At 44.6% G+C, this 24302-nt stretch overlaps 1 protein-coding gene across 1 annotated transcript in view; it reads left to right on the top strand.

Moving 5' to 3' along the window:
• Window positions 1–8689: 8689 nt before the first annotated feature.
• GLDN (gliomedin) overlaps window positions 8690–24302 on the top strand; it is a 58382-nt gene continuing 42769 nt past the window's right edge. The window contains exon 1 of the mRNA XM_070422891.1: window positions 8690–9052. Coding sequence (XP_070278992.1) covers window positions 8690–9052 — 363 coding nt within the window. The remainder of the gene's footprint in view (window positions 9053–24302) is intronic.

Below are 24302 nucleotides of genomic sequence, written 5' to 3'. Positions count from 1 at the left end.
TGATGTTTGACAAGGGTGCTAATAATACACAATGGGTAAAGGATAGTCTCTTCAACAGATAGTGTTGAGAAAACTGATTATAAATATGCAAAAGAAAGAAATTGGATCCTTTTCACCACACACAAAGATAAATTCAGAATGGATTAAAGACTTAAACATAAGACCTGAAACCATAGAACTCCTAGAAGAAAACACAGTGGGAAAGCTTCAGGACATTGGTCTTGGTGATAATTTTATGGATCTGACACCAAAAGCACAGGCAACAGAAGCAAAAATGGACAAGTGGGACTACATCAAATTAAAAAGCTGCTTTACAGCAAAAGAAATAACAGAGTGAAAAGGACATGTATGGAATGGGAAAAACTATATGAAAACCATTATGTGATAGGGATTCCTCCAAAATATGTAAGGAACTCCTATAACTCAATAGCAAAAATAACTAATAACCCAGTTTAAAAACAGGCTAAGGACTTGAATATACATTTCTCCAGTGAAGACATACAAATGGCCAACAGGCACATGAAAAGATGCTTAATATCTCTAATTATCAGGGAAATGCAAGTCTAAATGACAATGAGATATCACTTCATACTTGTCAGGATGGCCATTATAAAAAACACAAGACAACAAGTGTTGGTGAGAATGTGGAGAAATGGGAGCCTTGTACACCAATGGTAGGACTGTAAAGTGTTGCAGCTACTATGGAAAACAGCACAGTTTCCTCAAACAATTAAAAATAGAATTATAATGTGACCCACCAATCCCACTTCTGGGTATTTATCCTAAAGAATGAAAATCGGTATCTCAAAGAGATATCTGCACTCCCCTATTTACTGCAGTACTAGTCACAATAGCCAAGATGTGAAAACACCCTAAATGTCCATTGACATAGGAATGGATTAAAAAAAATATTCCACATAATGGAATATTATTTAGTCTTTAAAAAGAAAGAAATTCTGCAGTATGAGATATGCATAAGCCTTGAGGACATTATGCCAAGTGAAATAAGCCAGTCATAAAAAGACAAATAGTGCATGATTATCCTTATATGAGGTATCTAAAGCATTCAAATTCATAGAATTAGAGTGGAATGGTAATTGCAGGGATTGGGGGGAAGGGGATTTATGGGGAGTTACTAATCAAAGGACATGATGTTTTAGTTAATCAAGATGAATATGGCCTGTCCAGTGTTGCTTAGTGGTAGAGCGTTGACCCATGAACCAGGAGGTCACAGTTTGATTCTCGGTCAGGGCACCTACCCGGATTGTGGCTCAATCCCCAGTAGGGGGCATGTGGGAGGCATCCAATCAATGATTCTCCTCATTGATGGTTCTCTCTCTCCCTCTCCCTTCCTATCTCTCTAAAATCAAGAAAAACATTTAAAAAATATTTTTAAAGGAATATGTTCTAGAGATCTGCTGTATGACATTGTGCCTATAGTCAACAATATTGTATAATATACTTAAAATTTTGTAAAGGAGATCTCATGTTAAGTATTCTTACCATAATAAAATTTAGAAGAAAAAAGAAGTTTACTAGTAAATGGCACATAAGAATAACTCATTTCTAATTGTTTGGGGTTGTGTTTTTTGTGTGTGTGTGTTTTTTTTTTTTTTTTGAGATAGAAAGAGGAAGGAAGGGAGGGAGGGAGGAAGGGAGGGAGGGAGGGAGGGAGGGAGGGAGGAAGGAAGGAAGGAAGGAAGGAAGGAAGGAAGGAAGGGAGGAAGGAAGGAAAAGGTATAGCCCAATATCACAGCTGTGCACATCTCTTTAAAAGAAGAAGTCACCTCAGTTCACGGTCTGTATCTGACCTGCGCTCCCCCTCTCCAGGGTCAGTCCTTCCATCCGCTGGCTCTGCAGATGGACTTCCATCCTTTTCAGGCTTGATATTGGCAGGCATCCCTTTTGGTCCCTCCCACTTAGCGTCTGGAGAGGTGAAACATATCTTACCTTGCTTGTCACTCTGGCTCCTGACCCCAGGAAGGATAGGTCTTGAACTCTCAGGTCCCCAGTTCACCTTTCTTTCCGGTTCCCTATTCATCTCTGAGATGCAGAAATCCCCTACCTGGTCTCCAGGAAATCATGTTCTGGTCATTACTCTCTCTGCACCCTCCTTAAAATGCTAGACTGGGGACTGGATTCCTCTCTCATGAAGCTTGCACATTCTAGTATTCACTGCTTGCCCCGCCTTTGTTTTTAAGCTTTGGAGCCGAGTGCCACTCTAAGCCATTTTCCATTTCATCCATTTGAATCCTTTCCCTGCCCTATTTTTTGACTTCCTGTACATCATCTTGAACATTCCTAACTGGCCCAAACTTTAGGATAAAAAGGTTCCTACTTAAAAAAATTTATTTTTTAAAATTCATGTGCCCTGACCAAGGATGGAACACACAACCATGGCATATCTGGGTGACTCTCTAACCAACTGGCCTATCGAGCCAGGGCAGCAGGTTCCCACTTTCGATGAAGAGGCCATGGATGAATGCTAGCCAGATTTCAATAGTATGACCACCTTGGGCAAGTCACTTAGCCATCTTGAACTTTGCTTTCTCATCCACGAAAAGGTTCTAAGACTTGCCCTGATCACTTCACAGGCTTATTATGGGGCTCAAATGACATGAGAAAGGACATTGAAAACTGAAGGCCTACACATGTATGTTTTGTTTTGTCCTTTCAAAAACAGTGGTTCAAGTTTCCTAAGTGAGGCTTTGCAGTATTAACTTACACGGATTTAGCCATTTTAAAGACATCATAGAACTTCTCTTCATATTTTAATTCAGTTTATGAAAATCACTCTTTTTATTTACTGAAAGGTCATAATTCCAGGTGAAAAAGAAGCCTTCTTTCTGCAATATGACAAGGTCACAATTTAAAGTCTACTTGCAGACCTTTCTCTGACATTGATCAGGTGGTCGATGCAGTAGACAGAAATGTGCTCCCTTGTCGGTGACAGATGTCGTGTGTGTTTCCTTCCATGTTCTGCATGGATCAGGGTTCGGGATCTGAAAAGAGGAGCCGCACACAAATGAGAGAAAAATGACACGAGATAATTTTGAAATATTGGGGGACCAGGTGGGCAAGTTCAGAAGGACTTCCACTGATGCTCAGGCTGCTCCAATCTTTTATTGAGCTTGGAGTAGCCCTTAGGTAAGGAGATTTCAATGACACACAGATTAGTTCATCAGCAGACAATTTCCAGGAATAGGCAGAATATCTGATCAACAATAATCAACAAGGATCCACACAAGTATCTAAGGAATGAAGTGAACTAAGGTGGGGATGATGCTTCAGCTACCATTATCTAGATTAACGGGGTGGTGTCTAAATTAACTGGGTGGTGCACAGCCCTGACCTTTGCTAGGGCTTCAAAGGTTACTAGCTTTGGGGGGTCTCTGTCTATATTCAGCTAGTGAAGACCATAAATGGACTTCGGCACTCCCTCCCCTTTTAAGAAGGAATGGGGCCTTGACCTGATGAAGCATCATCCTGCATACCGAAAGGTTATAGGTTTGATTTCCAGTGAGGTTGTGAGTTTAATCCCTAGTCTGGGCACATATAGGAGGCAACTGATATCTCTCTCTCTCTCTCTCCCACTGTTTCTAAAAAAAAAAAAAATCAAGAAACATATCCTTGGGTGAGGATTAATAATAATAATAATTTGGAAGTATTCCAATTTTTAAAACAGTATTTGCTGCCCAGCAGCAGGATGTGAAGTCAAGGTGTACCTCAGCTTCAAGAGCCACCTGGCCCAAGATCACACCTTTCTGGGGACAACCCACATCTGCCCTGTGACTGCATGAGACTAGTATGAAAGCCCAGCCACTCCAGCTGACACAGAACACTGATGGGCAATACTCAACCCAGAGCTCCCCAGTATTTGGGCTGAGGCTTTGCAGGACTGCACTGAATTGAACTTCTGCCTCTGTCTAGTCCTTCTTCCTTATTTTTCACAGGTGCTGATCCTAATAAACATCTTGCACCCCAAATTCCATCTCAGTATCTGTGGCAGAGAACCCAACCTGTGACAATTGGCTATGAGGAGCTAGAAGGGCCGCATAGGTGAGGTGGGAGGGGTGGGCTACGTTTATGGCAAACAAAGGAAACACAGTATGGAAGGAGTAGTGGAAAATTGAAATGACACTACTCTACAACCTTGGACAGCTCCGTGTCTAACAATAACTATGATAGGTGGAAAGCTGTTTCATGCCCAACTCAGACCAAATCTCATAAGAGAAGCAATATCATCTAGTCTTATTCCCAGCCCTAGAGATAACCTGATTTGGAGCTCTCACCTTGAAGCAAGGCTGCTCTCAGAAAATGCAAATGCCTGCTGGGTATTACACAGAAACCCCTGCAGGTATCAAGATTTGCCAAAACATTTAAATGTTAGTCATGGTTCTATTTTTCAACTACCTTTAAATGTGCAGTGAAAGACAAAGTGGCATGTTCTAGAACAGGGGTCCTCAAACTACTGCCCGCGGGCCACATGCGGCCTACTGAAAACATTTATCCAGCCTACTGAAAAACATGTTTTTGCTGCCGCTGCCTGTCCTGCTTAGCAGCCGACTCGTCCCAGGCCCGCAGTGCGCATGTGTGGAATGTCTGAAGGACAATGAACTGGCCCCCTGATTAAAAAGTTTGAGGACCTCTGTTCTAGAACTTAGAGTTTTCTCATTTCATTTGGAAAGGTGGGTTTAAAGGCTGAAATTTAGCTTGGTGACAGAGATCATACAAAGTTTCTGTAGTGATAGAAGCCTCTGCAAATCCTGGCAATAAAAGGTAATATTTGAAAATGAAAATTTGTCATCCACTAATCCAGTCCCCTTCTTACACTCCTGTTCCCTCCCCCGAAAACATACACATACACACTTAAAACCCCTCACTGCCTTTCCATTGATCTCACAATAAAGACTCCAATCCTATGAGGTCCCACCTACAGAGTCTGACCCCTAACTCTGTCTCCAGCCTCATATCGTTCCCTTCTCCTCTCTGATCCCCATTCTCTCTATGCTGCAGCCACATTGGCTTTCTTATGGCCCCTAAAATAAGCCATAGTGCATCCCACCACAGGGCCTTGCACAAGGTGTCCCCTCTGCCCGCCACTCTTCCACCCACACCTCTGCGTCTTTGACAGCTATTCATCTTTTTCCAGCTCAAGCATCATTAGTTCCCCAGGAAAGCCTTTCTTGACCCCACACCTCACATCTAGGACATGTTCTTCAGTGATGAGATCTCACAGAATCACACTCCTTTCCTTCAGGGCATTTATCTCATCTCATTTAGAATTATGCCTCATGTCTGTGATTACTTGTTCACTTTCATCTCCCACTTAGATTATAGGCTTCAGGAAGGCAGGAATGGTGTCTGGTTTTGCTCTCCATTCTATTCCTAGCTCCTAGCACAGTTCCTGGCAGACAGTAAGCACCCAATTTGTTGAATAAATGGATGGATGAATGAATGAGTTTGTAAACAAAGGAAAAGAATTGCCAGCTTTGGTTGGTTGGCTTGAAATTTCTTGAGGTTAAAATGTAGAAATGGGGAGTTAAAACCGGAAGTGGTTGGGTAGAAGATGTACATGGTGGCAACCATTAGAGAGACTTTCTCCCTAACCACTGGCAAGAGGGAAGGGTGGGTGGAGAGATAGCAAAGCACCATCAGAAGTCACAGCATAGCTGCGAATCTCATCACAGAGGACCAAATAAAAATACCCAGGACTAAGTAAGTTGCCGGAAGCCGGTCCATCCTTGCTGCTTGACACAGTCGCTGCAGGAAAGAAACATCTGCACAGCATATGTTTCAAGGGACCTGGCATATATAGCATATTGTTCTTAATATGTTTGCTCTCCTTAGTGCCATGTGTTTTAACCAAGGTCACCTCTCTGAGAAAGGTTGTTTCCCCAGGTGGGAATTTTTCCCTGAGGTTAGGGAGGGGATACAACCCCTTAATTAAGTGCCAGGCGGGTAGTTAAGCTACATAATCTTTACTCCCTGGAATGGAGATAAGAAATGCCCTAACCTTTGTAATAGAAATTGACAGGATTAAAATCGGCTGGTATAAATACACATGTAACAAGACAATAAACATCAGATCCACATCAGATCCTCATCAGTTCCTAACCAGAACTCCGACCAGAACTTTGGCTGGAGATCCTGGCTAGAGGTCCTGACTAGGCTGCTGATCAACTGAAGGCTGTCTTCGTGTCATTCCTTCTTCGCTGACTCCGTCCACACCTTTGGGGACCCCTGGACCCGCTGGGATTGGACCCCAGCAGTAAGTGAAAATTATTCACTTCACAATTAGGAAGAAATGTTGTAGAATTAAAGTTGGAATATATTTATTGAATTGGACTTCATTCTCCAGGGCCCTAAAGTTAACCAACTGGAATCATTTTTTAAGGTGCATCCTATTTAACCTTGGAAATGGAGCATCTGCCTTTTAATGGAAAAACTACTTCTCATTGTAAAGATTGCACACAATGTTCTTGGCCTCTTTGGTCTCTAGAAAAGGGAAGTCATATATCTCCCTGTGTCCTCACTGTATCTTGAACCCCCCTATGTCAACAAAACAGGCCAGATTAATAGCTAACCTTAAAAAGATAATAATAAGTAGAAAGTATCAGCCTATCCTGAGAAATACTAGGCAGGGCAGGCTAGGTAGATGTATTGCCTCTCAAGAAGTGGTGGGGGACTTAAGAAGTTAGAGATTGAAGGGGCCACATAACAAACTTCAAAGCCACTGTATTCAGACAATAGGCCAAGTTTACCATGCAGTCGAAAGTTCTGTTCCTGAATAAGCATCCGTTTCATTCAGTGTCTGAAAATCACTTTTTTATTTACTGAGAGGCCATAATTCTAGGTGAAAAAGAAGCTTTCTCTCTGCAGTCTGACAAGGTCACAATTTAAAGTCCACTAGTGTTGGGATTTGTGTTGATCAGGTGGTTGATGTGGTAGACAGGGATGTGCTCCCTCCCCTCTCTTGGCATCCTAAGCCTGGATGACACAAGATAAGGGTATATGGCAGTTCTTCCATTAGGTGACAGTGTGTTAGAGTTGGGAGGAACTGGACAAAGTTGTCTATATCATCTCCCTCCCCTTCCAGTCATCATGTGCCTATAGTTGGGGTCCTTCATGATCCACTGGGACTTGCATGCTTTCCTAATTGTTCCTCATCCTGATGGTTTTCTAAGAATACTCAAGGTAGTCAGTGTCCCTATTAAAACTCAGGAATCCAGACCTTGACACAGAATGTCTGAGTAACTTTGGTATTCTTGTACTTCCTCAGAGGCTCTCTCCTAGCTCACACTGGTGAGCAGTGGGCAAGAAGTGTGAGATTGCTCTTCTGTGCAAAAAACAAACAAACAAACAAACAAACAAACAAAACCCTCACCTACAAGAATTGGAATGTACATCTTTGGGGAGGAGATGGTTACAGAGCCCTTGCCATTAAGTCATAAGGTGTTTGCTTCCCCATCATCCTACTGGCTCCCTCTGTGCTGAAACAGCTGTGACCCCCTTTGCTAGAGAAAGTCCTTTCTCCTTGACAGCTCCAGCGGGCTCCATGGGCCACCTCCTCCTCTGAGACAATGGGCTCTGGTGTGGGGGGCCTCCTGCCGGCCCTGGGGCCCTGGAGCACCAGAACCATTCTGGGGAAAGCTGAGAAAGACAGAGAGCAAAGAGGCTGAGAAGTGACTCTGCTTTGGAGGGATAGTGGCCCTTGAGGTACAGCAGGCATCTGAGCTGACAGGAAAGGGAGGTTGTGACCCTCAAGCAAGGCAGGCTAAGCAAGGCTCAGAAAAGGCCTGGCTAGAGTCCCAGCCCTTCAGCCAGAAAGCACCCCGGGATCAGCGGGTGTTGTCCTGGGACACGAAAACCCCCGCCCCGCTAGTGACAGAATGAGATTAGAAGCAGGTCTGATGCCACCGTTGATTGTTCTCTCATTACCCTGCCACCTCCCAGGCATGGGTTTCATGGGAGAGTTCTTGACCTGTCAAATCCTGGAACTCTCTCTGCACAGATGACTGGCCAGGCAAGGCTGGGTTTTCTTGTTTCTGACCAGTGGCTTTCTTAACCCTCCAATGTCAACTGTCTCCGTCTCTATCCATCCCCTTCATTGAAAAGATCTAGTGGGGTCATCAGGGGCTCTTCCCGGTCCTGTGATGGTGGGAGGAGTGACGGGCAGCCTGGACTCTGCCCAGCAACAGATCCGTTCAGGGACAGTGGACGTGTGCTTTGGCGTGGGGCATGATCTTTCCCAGAGAGGGCAGTGTGGGGGGAAGAGAGGGAAGAATCCAGTGACTTCTTGGTCATGGAAATTCCTGCTCTCCCCCTCAGACTGACCCTAGCCTGCCCGTCTGGGCCACAGCAATACCGACGGGCTGGGCAGCAGGAAAAGGAGGGAGAGGCGGGTTTCCTGGTTTGCTTGGCCAGCGCCCGGTGCATGAGCCCTTTCTACCCCTCCTTCGCGGGCCGTCCCCACTGGCTCCTCTCCCCCTCTGCACACCTCCGCCCTCCGGTCCCTCCGGGCTGCTCGGGCGCCACCGCTACTGTCCCCCCACCCGCCCCGCCAGCCGGGCCAAAGGGCGGCGTGACTCACGGCGCTGCCACCAACCCACGGCTGGCCCGTGGCGTATAAAGGCTGCCCCGGCGCGAGGCCGCCCAGCCCGGTCCGGCCGCCCGAGGTGCGCAGAGCATGGCCCGGAGCGCGGAGCGAGGCTGCGGGGGCGCGGGCTGGGGGCTGCGCGGCGCCCTAGCCGCCCTGGCGCTGCTCTCGGCGCTCAATGCGGCGGGCACGGTGTTCGCCCTGTGCCAGTGGCGCGGGCTGAGCGCGGCGCTGCGGGCGCTGGAGGCGCAGCGGGGCCGGGAGCAGCGCGAGGATGGCGCCCTGCGCGCCTTCCTGGAGGAGTTGAGTCGCGCGCCGCGCCGGGCGCCCCCGCCACCCCGGGACCCCGCGGGCGCCGCGCGCAACAAGCGCAGCCACAGCGGGGAGCCCGTGCCGCACCTCCGCGCCGAGAGCCAGGACATGCTGATGATGATGACCTACTCCATGGTGCCGGTAGGCGGGGCTCGGGCCCCGAGGCGCCCCTGCCAGGGTGGGAGGCGGGCAGTGTGGGAAAGAGCCCGGAACCCTCTCCCCGCTGGCCAGAGGGCGGGGCGCCGTGCCGCCGAGGCCCGGAGGGTGACTAGGGTCAGTGTTCAATGGGGAAGGGTCGTGTTTGAGTCTGCAGATCAATGAGGGGTATAGGACGTGTTTGTAAGAGCCTACTTTCCTTTCTAACTTTGGACAAAAGTTTTCACCTTCCGGCGTGAAGGGAGCCACGGCAGTCCAGGGCTCTGCCTGTGCAACGCCCTGGCCCCCTGAGAGCAGGGAGGCCGCATTTCTGAAAGAGTGCGGACTTCTTCAACCAAGGGATTCTTTTCCTGGCATAAACTAGTGGTCTGGTTTTTCACCTGCCTCGGCCAGCCCCATGTCATGAGATTGCTGACCTAATTGTCTGTGTTTAAGTGAAAACAGTCAGCCCTAATTTTACCAACCACCGTCCTAGGACCTTGATGATGAGAAAGTTGCTCCTAAGCATAATACGGTTTTCTGACATTCAGTTTCAAAGCTGAGGCCTAATATGTGCTCCAGGGAGTCTCTAGAAATCCAGAAATTGCTTGCAGGTGGTGCATGTGAGGAGCGGCTGTAGCTTTTCATTCTCTTTCCAAAGGGGCTCCGTTGCACTCCCCCCAAAAGGTTTAAGAAACACTGCTCTAAGGAGAGTCTTTAAAGCAAAGCCCCCATTTTTTTCCAGTTCTAAGTTTCTTTGATTTTGCTGATTTTAACTCAGTAATTATCTAACAATTACAAGTAGATCACATTGCTGTTCCCCATTCCATTTTATTATCCGTTACAACTCCGTGGTCGTATTTCACTTTATAATTACAAAGATTTCAGTTCTGTCACCTCAAGCCAAGTGTGAGGAATAGTTTGGAATCCTAGGTATTTGAAGATCAATCCACTTAATGCTTCTGTTATCATAGAAGCTTTTAAGCTTTTAAATATCTTATATGAACTGAAATGCTTTTAAATCTCATGGAAGTATTACACACTACACACACATCTTTTGAGAGGTCAGATTTTTCCATCCCTGGCTTCATTTTTTTTAAACCCATAAATATTTAAAAATCTGGGCCCAAGCAGAAACTTCAAAAACAGACCTCTGTAAAAAGAAGAAGTATCATTAGGGGAATTTGCTCTTTCTCTTGTCTCTCTACTGTGGATTTTGAGGGTTGTGGTTTTTTTTAAACCCTCCAAGAAGATGCATCTAAGCATCATCATTTTATATTTTTTAATCCTGCTTTTAAGGTAGAGACTTATGTATCCAAATTGTAGCCTATTCAGTCACTAACTCGAGAACATTGACTCGTTCTGTGTCAAACTGAAAGCTAAATTTAACTACCATCACCTGCTCTATTACAGGTCAGAGAGCATGAACATCACATTTGTCAGGCTGAGAAATGGGCGTGCTTTGACTACTTAGAGTCAATGAGAGAATTTCCATGCAGTCCAGGCAGCGGTTGCCAACCGGTGGTCCGAAAGATTGGCAACCGCTGGTCCAGGGCAGGCAACCATCATATTGCTGGCTTTCCTCTTAGGAGTAGTTCTCAAACAGTAGGCGTATTAAAAATTATTCCAGGGCTCCACCCTCAGACATATAGAATCATAATTTCCCACCTTTCCACCCCCTCGGTGAGTTTGATGCAGGTGGCTCGGGTGCCACACTTTGAGAAACGCTACTCTAGACCACTGCTTCTCTAACGTCAATGTGCATATGAATGTCTTAGGGGTCTTGCAAAAATGCTGATTCTGGTTCAGAAGGTCTAAGTTGGGGCCTAAGATTCTGCATTTCTAACAAACCTCCACTGACACCGAGGCTGCCCGTCTGAGGACCACACTTTGAGTAGCTGGGTTCTAGAGCAGTGGTTGCACACTGAAGTCGTATGGGGAGCTTTAAACATGACTGATGCACAGACGTCACCCCCAGAGATTCTGAACTAATTGTTAAGGGTGCCGCACACCTGGGAGGGAGTGGGTGCCCACTCCCCAGCAGGAAGGACCCGGACATGCCTTCCTGATGGCAGAGCTGCCTTAGCATCTCTCTCTCACTGGGTCTCCCTTGAGGCCTCTGCTTCAGGCAGAGGAACCAATTTTATTACTGAGAAGCCCTTTACTTCCCCCCCTCCCCAACATCCTCCCTCTTCACCTTTACAAATTTTTCTCATCTTTATTTTTCTTAGAACAGAGAATTATTCAGATGAGGAAACAGTTTTTAAAAAAGAACTGTCCTAGGGCAGTTCCTCTAGTAGAAAAGGTTGCTAAGAGAACCATTCAGTCCACAGCATGACAGAGGTGTACACACTTCCTAAGGCTGAAGTCTACACCTTCCCCGCCCTTTTATACAGCACCAGTAGGTCTTCAATGAGGGGAAGATCAGCGGTCCCCTCATTGAGTTCACCACATGTCCTTAGAGATCTCAGGACAAAGAAGTAAGTTGTATGCAGATTAATATCACTTCAAAGTCCTCCAGAATGGCTCATTTATCCATGATGAGCCTCCTTAAGCTAACAGATAACTCAGAGTTCTGTGCTTTGGGCTGAAAGTATGTGTACTCAGCATGGTGATTCTGGCTAGCACATTCTGATCAGAGATCGGTTGGCAGCTGTAAGTGACTTTGTTATAAGGGCAACATAACTAATTATTAAGTACAGTTAGTATAGCCAAACACATTACATCTTTAAAGTAAGTGGGTGCTTTGGAGGAAAGTAATAAAAGGGGCCCTGGGAACCTAGATCAGTAATGGGAACACCTGTAGGAGATGCTGTTCTGCCTGGGCTCCATCTGCCCACCTCTCTCTCACTTCTCCCGTCAGCTGCTCTCTCTCATTCCATTCTCCAGGTCTCCTTGCTGATGTTCTGGTAGCTTTATCATCCTGCCCAAGGATTGAGCATCCAGTAGGAAGAAAGTTTTACTTCTCACAGTGTGCACCTTAAGTTCTAAATGGATCAAAAATTTTCATTTAAAAATAATGAAACTCTATGCTCAAAGTCACTGATCATTAGAGAGATGCAAATTAAAATGACAATGAACTATCACCTCATACCTGCCAGAATGGCTACTATCAACAAATCAACACATGATAAGTGTGACGAGGATATGGAGAAAAAGGAACCCTAGCGCACTGCTGGTGGGAATGCAGACTGGTGCAGCCACTGTGGAAAACAGTATGGAGTTTCCTTTAAAAATTAAATATGGAACTTTCATTTGACCCAGTGATCCCACTTCTAGGAATATATCCTAAGAAACCTGAAGCACCAATCAGAAAGAATGTATGCACCCCTATGTTCATAGCAGCACAATTTATAATCGCTAAGATCTGGAAACAGCCCAAGTGCCCATCAGTAGATGAGTGGATAAAAAGCTGTGTTACATTTACACCGTGGAATACTATGCAGCAGTAAAAAGAATCTCTTACCCTTTGAGACAGCATGGAAGGACCTGGAGGGCATCATGCTAAGTGAAATAAGTCAGTCAGAGAAAGAAAAGTATCACATGATCTCACTCATATGTGGAATCTAATGAAACAAACTGATGAACGGAGTGGATCCAGAGATTTGAAGCATGGAACAGAGTGCAGAATCTCAGAGAGAAGGCAGGGAAGGGTGAAGGGGTGGGAGGTAATCAACCAAGGACCTTGTATGCATATGTGCATGGCCCATGGACACAGACAATGGGTGGTGAGGTCCTGGGGCGGGGGCGATGGTGGGGGGGGGGGTCAATGGGGGAAAAAGGAGACCTATGTAATACTTTCAACAATAAATAATTATTTTTTAAAAAATTAAAAAATAAAATAAAAATAATGAAATTCTAAAATTACTAGAAGAAAATGTGAGTAACTTCATTTTAAATCTTGAAATGGGGAAGAGCTTTCATTCAAACTATAACTTGAAAACCAGAAGCAAACAATAAATAAATAAAAAGTAACATTTAAAAAGCACGCACAACAATAACAAAATGTCTGTGTAGCAAATAAAAAGAAACAAGCACATGCCTTAAACAAAGGCAAAGATAAATGACAACATGGAAAAAATATTTGCAGCTCATATCATAGATGCAGAGCTAAACTTCTGATATATATATAAGCACTCCTAGAAGATGGTAAGGAAAAAAAACAAGAAGAATAAGTAAATCAGCAACAGAAATAGGAATCCAATAGGAAAATGGAACACAGTTCTCATGAAAAAAAAATGCAAATGTCTCTTAAACACATGAAAAAGAACTCTTGATTTAAAAATGCAAATTATAACTGCCCTGAATAATGTTTACCTGTCAGAATGACAAAACTACAAACATTTGACAACACATTCTGTTGAGGAAATAGACATGCTTTTGCATTGGGTTTGGGGTGCAAAATGGTGCAACCCTTGTGGAAGGCAATTTGTCAATACCTGGAAAAATTACAAATACATTTATCCTCTGACCCAGCAATTTCACTTATGAGAATTTATCCTGCACAGCAGACTATCACCTATGAAATGACATAAGCATATAGTCGTTCACTGCACAACATTTTAATTGCAAAAGACTTTTAACAACCTGTGTCCACCAGTGCAGGACTAGTTGAATAAATTGACCTATACCCTCACTGGGATACTAGGTGGCTGTGAAACAAGGATGAGGAAATCCTCTCTGTATGGCTGGTGGAACAATCCCCAGAGCCTACATAATTTAAGTGAAGAGAGCAAGGCAGAGAAAAGTATATGTTGTGTTACTTTGTGTAAGGAAGAAGAGGAAAGATAAATGAAGAAATAAACAAAAGTGCTTACTTAGGGAAGGTAGGAATGTGTGGGAATGAGCCTTTCACTGTATAGTTTTGTGTATTATTTTGACTTTTGAACCATGTGATTGTGTTACTTTTTTGGAGTGAAAGGCCATAAGCACAAGGTTACATGGCGGCTGCCACCAGGCTGCAGGATGATAGTGTGTAGGGACTGCCACCTGAAGTCATGTGCCCTTGCCGAGTGGCTCAGTTGGTTGGAGTGTTGTCCCATACACCAGAGGGTTGCAGGTTTGATTCCCAGTCAGGCACATACCTAGGTTGTAGGTTCAGTCCTTGAGGGAGGCAACCAATCATTCTCTCTCTCTCTCTCTCTTTCCTTCTTCTCTCCCTTCCTCTCTCTGGAATTAATAAACAAAAAGCATACCCTCGTGTGAGGATTTAAAAAGAAAGTTTTTGTATGTGTGTTTTTTAAAAAAGAGAAGCTCTTGCTGATTGTTGCCATATAAGAACTAGAGCTCAGTGTGCCTGGTCCTTTGATTTTTTTTCAAGAAAAAAAAATCTGACTTTTTATGTGAACTTGCTTGACTTTTAAATATTGACAAAAATTCCCCCCCAAAATGTTTTTAATTGGCTGACAGTGTTGGCTAAACAACACTCCCATAGTCAGGGGCCATGTTACAGCTTCCAAGCTTAGTTTGCCGCAGTCTCATCTTACAGTCTCATGAGTGATTTTGAACAAAAATGGCTTCATTTAGCTCAAGCACAACTCCATGCCACCCAGTTATTCCCAACCTGATTCTGGTAGGACAGCAGTAGCGGTGCCATCTTTGTTGTTATTGTTGGTTGATGAGTGGAGATGGCTTTTTGCCTTTGGTTTGGTTTGGCTTTTGGGTTTTTTGGCTTTTTCTAAAAGTCAACTCCACCTTCAGTGGATGGAGATTTCCCTTCACTGTGGCTTTTCAGAAGCATGTGCTCCAATTCTGAGGGTGGTTCTCACGGAGGAGAGTCCAGTTGTGTTCAGCAGTAACTCAGGATTGTAACAGACAGCTTTTCACGATGACTGCTACGAGGTACACGTGTATGGATCTATACGTTATCTTGTTTAAAGGAGGGGGGGAATCATATTCCCCATAGTCACAGCTCCTGTTTGCATGGATGCTATCGTTCCCTGAAGGCTGTGCCTGGGCTTCCCTCCCCTCCACCCCTGGGACTGGGTCACTTCCAGATGGTGTAAAAGCTGAGGATTTAGACCTGGGGTCAGCACACTGTGGCCTATGGGCCCAACCCAGCCTGCTGCTGGGTTTTGTACAGCCCACAAAGTTATGGTTTTCACATTTAATGGTTGCGGGGGGGGGGGGGGGAATCAAAAGAATAATATTTCATAACATAACCATAAATGAAGTTTTATTGGCACACAACCATGCCCATGTGTTTACGTATTGTCTGTGGCTACTTTCACATGAAACAGCAGAATTAAGTAATTGCAACAGAGACCATATGGCCCACGAAGCCTAAACTATTTTCTGTCTGGTCCGTTACAGTAAACTGTTGTCCATTAGAACAGAGGGGCACTAGGGGTCATTCCTTTGGAGAGCCCAGCTACTAAATCAGGACTGTTCTAGCATCGGTTAACCCTGGGTTTTAAGACCTCCCAGAAGAGACATAACCCAGGGCAGAGCTGACCTGAGAGTTGGGGCTACCCTCTGGAGGGAGGCTGGCTTCCCCAGTCAGGTACAGTCAATGTTAGGACAACGTGAAACACCCATTAATCCCATAGGTATTGTCTCAGACCTCATCTGTTCTCTTCGGTTGAAGGAAAGAAATTTTTTTTTTAATATATTTTATTGATTTTTTAAAGAGAGGAAGGGAGAGAGATAGAGAGCTAGAAACATCGATGAGAGAGAAACATCGATCAGCTGCCTCCTGCACATCTCCTACTGGGGATGTGCCTGCAACCCAGGTACATGCCCTTGACCGGAATCGAACCTGGGACCCTTCAGTCCGCAGGCCGACGCTCTATCCACTGAGCCAAACCGGTTTCGGCGAAGGAGAGAAATTTATAACCCGTAGGTCCTACAGGATGGAGTGGCACTGATGAGAAATCAGGTACAGCAGGACAAAAAAACACAGGACTGCCCAAGCCATAAACCCAAATGCAGAGCCTGGGAGGGAAAGCTCATAGCAGCCTTCCTCATAGCAGTATGTGCATATGGGCACTTGGGATGTCACACCTGTCACTGTGTGGGTGGTTTCCAGGTCAGAAGCTATTTTTTGTGTGTGTCAAATAAGGATGGGGGTGAACTTGAAGGTGCATCTCTGCGAAGATGGTGTCTCGTGTTGGTACTGTGGACATACCATAAACCTAACTCGTCTATCAGGTCACGGTGGTATGTTGAGAAAGACAGGAGAGAGCTGGCTCTTTAGCACTTGCTTCAGATACTTGCTTCGTCAACACAAATTCTGCACACATGCCAATAAAACATTCAATGTAGATGTATGGTTATCATGACTCTCTAAGAACATATGTAAAGAACAAGTGGGTCAAGACTAAGCATCTGGACCTATGAGAGCAGGGCAGTTGTACTGACCACATGGACGGCATTAAACATTTGGACCTGTTCCCAGGTGCTGGAGCTGTTAACACACCCCTAGACTCTTTCTTGCCAAAACAGCAGGGGTGAGAGCAGAAGGAACAAGCCTCCTGGGCCTTTAAACCTGAGCAGGATGGATCTTAAAGGGCCTGATGAATCACCTCCTCTTTATCTGCTGGAGCCCTCCCTCTTCTCCAACCCTCATTGCCACTGTGCCAGGGATAAAATGGGTTTTCCCCTTTGGAACCCAAAACAAATGCCCCACCTGAGAAATGCCACTCCACTCTGGGGAGACAGCAGAACCCCTCAGACCAGCCCATCACTTAGGGGCACTGACCAGTAGGCCACAGGCTGAGAGGTCCTTGGACAGAGGGCTCTTTCTGGGTGAGTTCCACAACTCAGATCATGGGTCTTCCAGTGCCAAGGGGTTGTTCATCTCCTGATGGCCCTTGTCCCAGGATCTCTCTCCGGCGGGTCCAGGGTTATCCCCATGTGGTGCTGCTGCTGCCTTCAGCCATTGTGTTCCCGCCCTTAACATGAACAACCTGGGAGTCTTTCTTTCACTGTTAGGTCCCAACCAAATTCTCTCTACCTGATGCTTCCCTAAGGTATGTTGTGGTAGTGAGCAGCCTGGCCCCGGGGGGGTCCGGTGAATTCACATCCTGGGCTCACAGCTCAGTAGCTGGGTGACTTTGGCAAGTCTTTTAACTTCTCCAAGCCTCTGTTTCCTCATCTGTAAGATTGAGACAATAGTACGCCTCATAGAGCTGTTAGGAGTTTTAAGGGAAATGCTGTTGGTAAAGTACAAGAGCCTGGTCTAGTCAGGTTCCCAATAAGTGTTCATTGTTGCTGGTAAGATTAATCACTACTTATCATGAGCCCTTCTTGCCCCATGCGCTCGGCATTTTATTTCTGGGTTTATTCTTTATCTCGAATCCCTCAGAATGCCAAGTTGTCTGTTCATATGTGCTTCTATCAGCCGCTGCTTCGGGATAATATTTGGCTTCTTCAAGCCTAGATCAGCATTACACCAATCTAAATTATCTTGTCATTGAAAACAAAAGAGTTAGCCTTGATATGGCAACAGGGCTTCTTCGTCTGTCCTGGATCTCCTGGGCAACCACCCCTGTGCATGGCCACTGGTGACGAAGGTTGACACCCACTGACAGAGTCATCTTGACCCCAATTCTGACTGGCTCCACTGTTGTTAAATTCTGTTCACTTCTATTTGGTGGCAGTCCTAAAAAAAGTTTTGGATGCTTTTACTTGGAAAATTGACAAAATATAAGTGAGAGGTAGAGCAAAAACAATTTCTAAGAAAGGAGAACAATTTGCTTTACAGGGGTGAAGAGCAAAGGATCTCATGTTCTCCAGGATATGGTTACCTGTGTGGAAACCATCAACAGTCTTTAGATCTGATAAAACACAGTTATCGGTTGCGGGGTGGGAGGGGGGAACACATTCCTTTTTTGCTGACATTCCTCAAACTCCCCTCCCCTTCCCCCAAAAAGAAATCCTTGTCCAAATCGAGTTGACATTCAAGCTTAATTTACATGCATTTTATCTACAGACTAAAGGTCATGTTGTGTGAAACAAGCTGAAGCTTTTAGGTTGTGATTCTGCTACAAAGGGAGCATTTTCCAGCCCATCAGTTGCTTTTATGTAGCTCTTTGGGTTTTAACAGCTCTGTATTTTAAGAAGATATAATTTGCTTCTAGTTTAACTAAAGTTTAAGACATAATTTTCTTTACTGAAAGGTGGAATTGAAACAACAAGGCCAACTAAAGATCATTTAAAATGCAATTTGTGGAGTTTGTTCTGATTGCAGTAGATAAGTAACCCCTTTGTCTGCCACTGAGAAAAAGTTTCTTGTGCTCACCCAAGTGCAGGGAACTTTGGAGACCCTGCCTGGGCTGTTTGTAAAAACTGTGAAGCACTTGGGAACGTGTTGTGGGTAACTGTACCCAGCCTCAAATGATGAGCTGGCAACTACAAAATCATTCCTGTTTTTCGGTAACACTAGTGGGTGAGTGTTGGAGTCTGGAATCCTTTTCACTCAAAGGCAAAAAAGAAACAGAAAAAAGTCCTTTACATATATGCAGCACCTGAGGACCTTGGAACCAGTCCCTCGGAACAGGAAGACCTCGAGAGGAAAGTGGGGTGTGTGGTGAGCATGAGGGCAGTCAAGGAGAGAGAAAACCAATTCTCACTGAAGTGATGAAGGGAGATTTCGCAGAGGAGATAGAACTTGACATGGGCAATGTCGGGTTGGTGAGATTTGGGCAGGCAAGGAGGGCCAATCGTCCCGAGCACAAGTAATAACTTGAGCCAAGATCTAGGGACTGGAATGAAAATTGTACAGGGCTAGAAGAGCAAGAGGCCAGGCAGGCCTTCCTGCACTGGGAAGTGTGGGTGGGGGGTGGGGCGGAACTGAGGGTGGCTGAGTGAGAGAGAGCCTTGAATTTCCACTTTTGAGAAATGAATGTGATGGACAGTTGGGACTATTGTAGACCCTTCGCCAGCCGGGAGTCTTGAGAAAAGTGGTTTTATAGGAATGATTTGGTGATATAATAGAGGAAAGAATGGATAGGGGAGAGGCAGAGGCAAGAAGAAAATTAGAAAGCTATTGCCTTCGTCCAGGCAAGAAATAACTTTTGTCTGGCTAAGGTGGTGGCATCAGAAATGGAGAGGAAGGTATATATCCTCAAAATATCAAGAGAGAAGAATGAATTGATCTTGGTAACTATAAATGTAGGAAGGAGAAATGGTCCATCTGGTCCAGACCCATCCCACACTGAGAAGGGTGGTGGCACCAGGGCCAAAATTGAGGAAGCACAGAAGGGGGTTAGTTTGGAAGTGAGGATGCTGAATTTGAGACTGAATATGAGATGAAAAGAAAGAAAAAAAGGGAGGGGAATGGAGGAATGAGAGTACTCAGGGAGAGGAGAACTTCCTGCTTCTAAGAAGAACTCTGTTTGCTTCATGAATGAGGTCTTTGCAAGTCTAAAAAGTAAAAGGCAGACCCCAAAGCCTTTATAATGAGTGCTGGAATCATACAGTGTGTGTTAACTTGGGATCCCTCTATTAGCTCTGTGACCTTTAACAGGTCACTCAACCTCTCTGTGTCTCTCAGTTCCCTCATTCTTAAGAGAGCATTGATAGCAGTATCTACCTTAGGGTTATCATAAGGATTCAATTCAGTAATCCATGAAAAGTCCTAAGCATGTTTCCTAGAAACTCAGTATGTGTTAGCTTATTGTTACTGATATTTTAGTATTTCTCAAATGCATCCTTTCTGTGATTCAGGGATTTTTGGAGTCTTATAATAAAAACAATGGAGGTGGGATCAACAGAACTTGCCAGAGAAAGGCAGATGCTAGGATGACTCTAAAGTTTGGTGACTGGAGAAACGCACAGACCTCTAAAAAGAATGTTGTTTTGAAGATAGTTGTTTTTCTGGTTGATGGGTTCAAAAGGAAAAAAATATATTTTTTAGACATCAGATTTAGGGAAGTTATTTATAGTGATCATAATTTGCAAATAGTTTTATGTATGCCCAATGTGAACTCATGCATTTATTCTTTCATGGACCAAATCTTTTGGGAGCCCTTATGAATGGCGTGTTTGCCAGACCAGTGGTCCCATCCAGCCAGTGTTATGATGCTAACGGCATCAACAGTTATTTCGTGGGTGAGCAACTCACCCTAAGGACTTTCTCCAAATGTTTTCCCGAGTAACCACTCATAGCTCTTCCCTGTGCTGAGGGAGGAAGGGGCTGAGCAGGGAGTAGGTCGACAGAGCGTCTTCACAGATGTTTTTGCTGTACACAAAGAATGCCACGGGGCAGAGTCTGGGGATAATGGTTTAATTCTGTGTCCATTCCCCCAACATCAAACAACTTACTTAACTATGACTCATGTACACTTTTCTGACTATAAGGTGAGGGTAAGAATGCTTAGATAAGATCAGAAATTCTCTAAAGATGCTTGTTGAAGGGAACAGTGTGAGCACAACATGTTGTTATTAACAGTTAGTGAAAGCTTATTCCAGGAACACTCCTGCTTCAGAAGACTGCATTAGAGGCCTGGGGGAGACAAGTGATTCTCAGCTCTCTTCAAAACACTCATCTCTTTCTCCCCTAACTCCTTCTGCACTTACTTGTCTGTATCGCACAACTAAAACCCTGTCTCTGTATAGTTTGGGTCTCTAATTTGTCACCTTTAGTCACCTTGTCTCTTTAAATATAGCTCATTGTTCTTTGCTGTGCCCCTAGTGAGGTATTTGATGACAACCTCTTCACAAATGAATTCATCCACAACTCAACAAGTGCAAATATAAACTAAGCCCACTTTCTGAATCCGGTTTCTTGACATGCTAAGAGTTTTGAAGGTGGGTCCTGGAGCATTTTTTAACTTCCTTCCTCAGAACTCATGCCACCCACCAAATAGGAGATGGTGTCAGGCATTGGCAAGACTGACTTAGGTGTCTTCTCTGTCAGAAATTTATTCATTCATTCAACACTGTTTCTGAGCACCTACTATGCCCCTAGGCACTATAGTGGGTACAAGAGAAACAGTATGAATAATGCATACAAATCCCCATCCTCTTAGACTCTTTAAAAAAATATGTTTTTGTTGATTTTTAGAGAGAGAGGAAGGGAGAGGGAGAGAGAAGCAGAAACATCTATGAGAAACATTGATCTGCTGCCTTCTGTATGCCCCCGACTGGTAATTGAAACGACAACCTCTTGGTGCATAGGATGATGCTCAGCCAACTGAGCCACACTGGGCACCATCCTCTTAGACTTCATGTTTTTTTCAAGGTGGGGCGGGGCGGGCCAGATGGCCAGGCATAAACCAAAGTAAATTACCTACAATGTTAGAAGGAGATAAGAGTTATGCAGAACAATGAAGTAGGGATGAGGTTTAAAGAGGGGGAAGGGAAGATGCAATTATGTCATTTTGGTGGAGAAGGCCTCACTGAAAAGGTGACATTTGAGGAAAAACTTGGAGGAGGAAGTGAGACAAGCAGATATCTGGGGAAGGGCCATTCAGGTAAAGGGACTAGCAAATGCAAAGGCCCTGTGGTGGGACTGTGTCTGGGGAGCTCAAGGAACAGCCAGGAAACTGGAGCGGAGTGTGTGGGAGGGAGTAGTAGTAAAGGAGATCAGAAAGTTAATTAGGGGGGGGGGGGGGAGAGAGAGACAAGGGAAGCAGTTCATGTAGGACCTTGTAAGCTGTTGTAAAGATATTGGCCTTTATGGGGAGTCTTTAAAGGATTTTAGGCAGAGAAGTAACATGATCTGACCTGCCTTTTCAAAGAATCATTATGCTGAGACTAGATTCTGTGTGGGGCAGTGGAAGCAGAAAGGCCATTAGTATAGCTATTGCATAAATCCAGGTGAAAGACAATAGAAGTTCAGACCAGGGTGGTAGCAGCAGAGATGGCAAGAAGTGGACAGTGTCTAGATATGTCTGATGGTGGAGTAGATGGGATTTGCTGACAGCTTCAACATGAGGTGTGAGATGAAGGGGGAGGAATTAAATGACTTCAAGGTTAGTGGCCAAGCAATGGGAAGATAGAATTGCCATTCAGTGAGATGACAGAACTGCAGGTGGAACAGGACTGAGAGGAGTGCCAGGAGTTCAGGGTGGGGCATGTTAACATTGTTTCCATTAGATGTCCAAGTGAAGCTGTTGAAGAGACAGCTGCATACCAGGGTAAGATTGGGTCAAGGTTGGAAGTACCAGGAAATAGGAGAGATGCTGAACTTAAGAATACTCATCCCCTGGACACATGGAGGCTCTAACTAAGAGTCGGTCTACTCCTTATTAAACCCAAACTTTCTTTTTTTTAAAAAAGCTCTTTTATAAACAACTTAAATCAATTAACTGAATTGTGAGCCTTTGGTGCCAGAGATTTTGCCTTACTTTTATTTTTTTTAAATATATTTTTATTGATTTCAGTGAGTAGGGGAGAGGGAGAGAGAGATAGAAATATCAATGATGAGAGAGAATCATTGATTGGCTGCCTCCTGCACCCCTCCCCCCGACTGGGGATCAAGCCCACAACCCAGGCCTGTGCCCTGACCCGGAATTGAATCGTGACCTTCTGGTTCATAGGTCAATGCTCAACCACTGAGTCACACCGACCGGGCTGTCTTACCTTTATAAGCACAGGGTCTGACTTATGAAGTGTTTGCTGATGAATAAATAAATATTTCTAAATCAGTCAAAAATATCTTGGAAAGGAGTTCAAAGGAAACCTTTTTACCAAATAAGCAACATATAAGTCGATCTAACATGCTCAGTGCCTGTTCTGGGCAGTGTGGGTGCATCTGTGGGTGAGGAGGAGGAGCAACAGCCCCCAAGGAATGTATTGGCTAGTGGGAGGGAAAAGACAAATCCTCAAACACTTCGGACACAAAGAAAAGGATAATAGGATCTTAAGAGAAGTAAGAATAAAACATCCAGTGGGCGATCAGGAAAGGTTTCAAGAAGGAGGCGGCATTTAAGCCATGCCTGGAAGGAAGGGCAGGATTTTAGAAGCAAGGGCTGGAGCAGGGAAGAAGGCAGTTGAATGGCAGATGGTTCATTTTAACTGGAGCATGATAGAGGTAGGCATAAAAATATCTGAAAAGTCAGCGCTGGCCATGTGGCTAGTTGGTCCCATACAACGAAAGGTCACGGGTTTGATTCCCGGTTAGGGCACATAGCCAGGTTGCAGGCTTGATCCTGGTCAGATGCATATGGGATGCAGGAGGCAACCGATTGATGTTTCTCTCCCTCTTCCTTCCACTCTCTCCAAAATCAATAACAGCATGTCCTCGGGTGAGGATTAAAAAAAAAATGTCTGAAAATTCTTTGCCTTCATTCTTGAAACTTATTTTGAGTTTAGAATTGGAAATGTTATCAGAAATGCCCCTAAGACTTCCCCTTTATTGCATGTTTTAAGCAGTTTTATTATGATATGCCTTAGCATCATTTTCTTCACACTTCTTGTGCTTGGGTTTTATTGGTCTTGTTGGAGATAGAGGTTTATGGTTTTCATTAAATTATGAAAAGATGCCTACCTGGTGTTGCTCAGTGGTTGCGTGTTGACCCAGGAACCAAGAGGTCCCTGGATCAATTCCCCATCAAGACACATGCTTGGGTTGTGGGCCCGATCGCCAGTGGGGGGCATTCAGGAGGCAGCTGATCAATGATATTTCTCTCTCATCAATGTTTCTATCTTTCGTTCCCTCTCCCTTTCTCTCTAAAAAAAAAATTTTTTTTGAAAGTTTTTATTGGGCTTCTTGAAGCTGTCCCACAGCTCACTGATAATCTGTTCACTTTTTAATCTTTTTTTCTCCGTGTGCTTCATTTTAACTCGTTTAATGGCTGCACACAGCTCACTAATCTTCGGCAGTGCCCAACTGTTCTTAGTCCCATTCACTGTCCTCTTCACCTCAGACACCGTAATCTTCATCTCTAGAAATTTAAATTCAGTGTTTATATATATTTTTATGTTTTTATTTAACATGTTCAATCTTGCCTCTAGCTTCTTGAACATTTGGAATGCAGTTTAAATAGCCATTTTATTGTCTCTGTCTACAAATTCCTTTATATAGGTCATTTCTAGATGGGTTTCAATTGACTGATCTTTTCCCCCTCATTATGGGTTGTGTTTTCCTGCTTCTTTGCAGGCCTGGTAATTTTCTATTGGGTGCTAGACATTGTGAATTTTACTTTGTCGGGTGCTATTGCTCAATTGGACACCTTCTAATTGCCATCAGGCTGGTTCGCTGGCTGCAGTGGGAGTCATAGTGACCAGTCATTCCGGTCATTCCAGCATTCCGGTCACTGGCTTTTTATATATAAAGATTGTCATTCCCGTTTTACAGACAGGTCACTGA

Source organism: Myotis yumanensis, unplaced genomic scaffold, assembly GCF_028538775.1.
Source record: "Myotis yumanensis isolate MYYU_CA2020_CCGP unplaced genomic scaffold, mMyoYum1.0.hap1 SCAF_1, whole genome shotgun sequence".
NCBI lineage: Eukaryota > Metazoa > Chordata > Mammalia > Chiroptera > Vespertilionidae > Myotis > Myotis yumanensis.
This window is presented reverse-complemented; position numbering and strand designations above follow the sequence as displayed.